Here is a 238-nt window from a genome sequence, read left to right as displayed (position 1 = left end):
ATTTAGAAGATTTAGAGCGAGTCGCTCTCCAAAGAGCTAAGTCCCATGGACTTCGACCGAAAGAGGTAAAACAGTACTTGTTTTTTTTTCTTAAAAGTTGCCCTGCTCTCCCGAAATTGACATTTTCTCCGCAAGAAGTTCGTCAGACGATCATGCATAGGTGTTCGACTGTTCGTGCGACGTAGTGAAGAGAGAAGCCACACAGCCGCAGATGCTAGATAATTTTACCGGTATAAAA

General features: G+C 43.3%; 1 protein-coding gene across 1 annotated transcript in view; it reads left to right on the top strand.

Moving 5' to 3' along the window:
* The window catches only part of PHALS_00453 (mucin-like protein), a gene marked incomplete at both ends in the record, with an annotated part of 3618 nt that extends 3433 nt beyond the window's left edge, over positions 1-185 (top strand). The window contains one exon of the mRNA XM_024716457.1: positions 1-185. This exon is cut by the window's left edge and continues 3433 nt beyond it. Within this exon, the coding sequence (XP_024572504.1) occupies positions 1-185 (185 nt within the window).
* Positions 186-238: the final 53 nt, after the last annotated feature.

The sequence above is a fragment of the Plasmopara halstedii genome (genome assembly GCF_900000015.1).
Source record: "Plasmopara halstedii genome assembly, contig: Scaffold_110, whole genome shotgun sequence".
Lineage (NCBI taxonomy): Eukaryota > Oomycota > Peronosporomycetes > Peronosporales > Peronosporaceae > Plasmopara > Plasmopara halstedii.
This window is presented reverse-complemented; position numbering and strand designations above follow the sequence as displayed.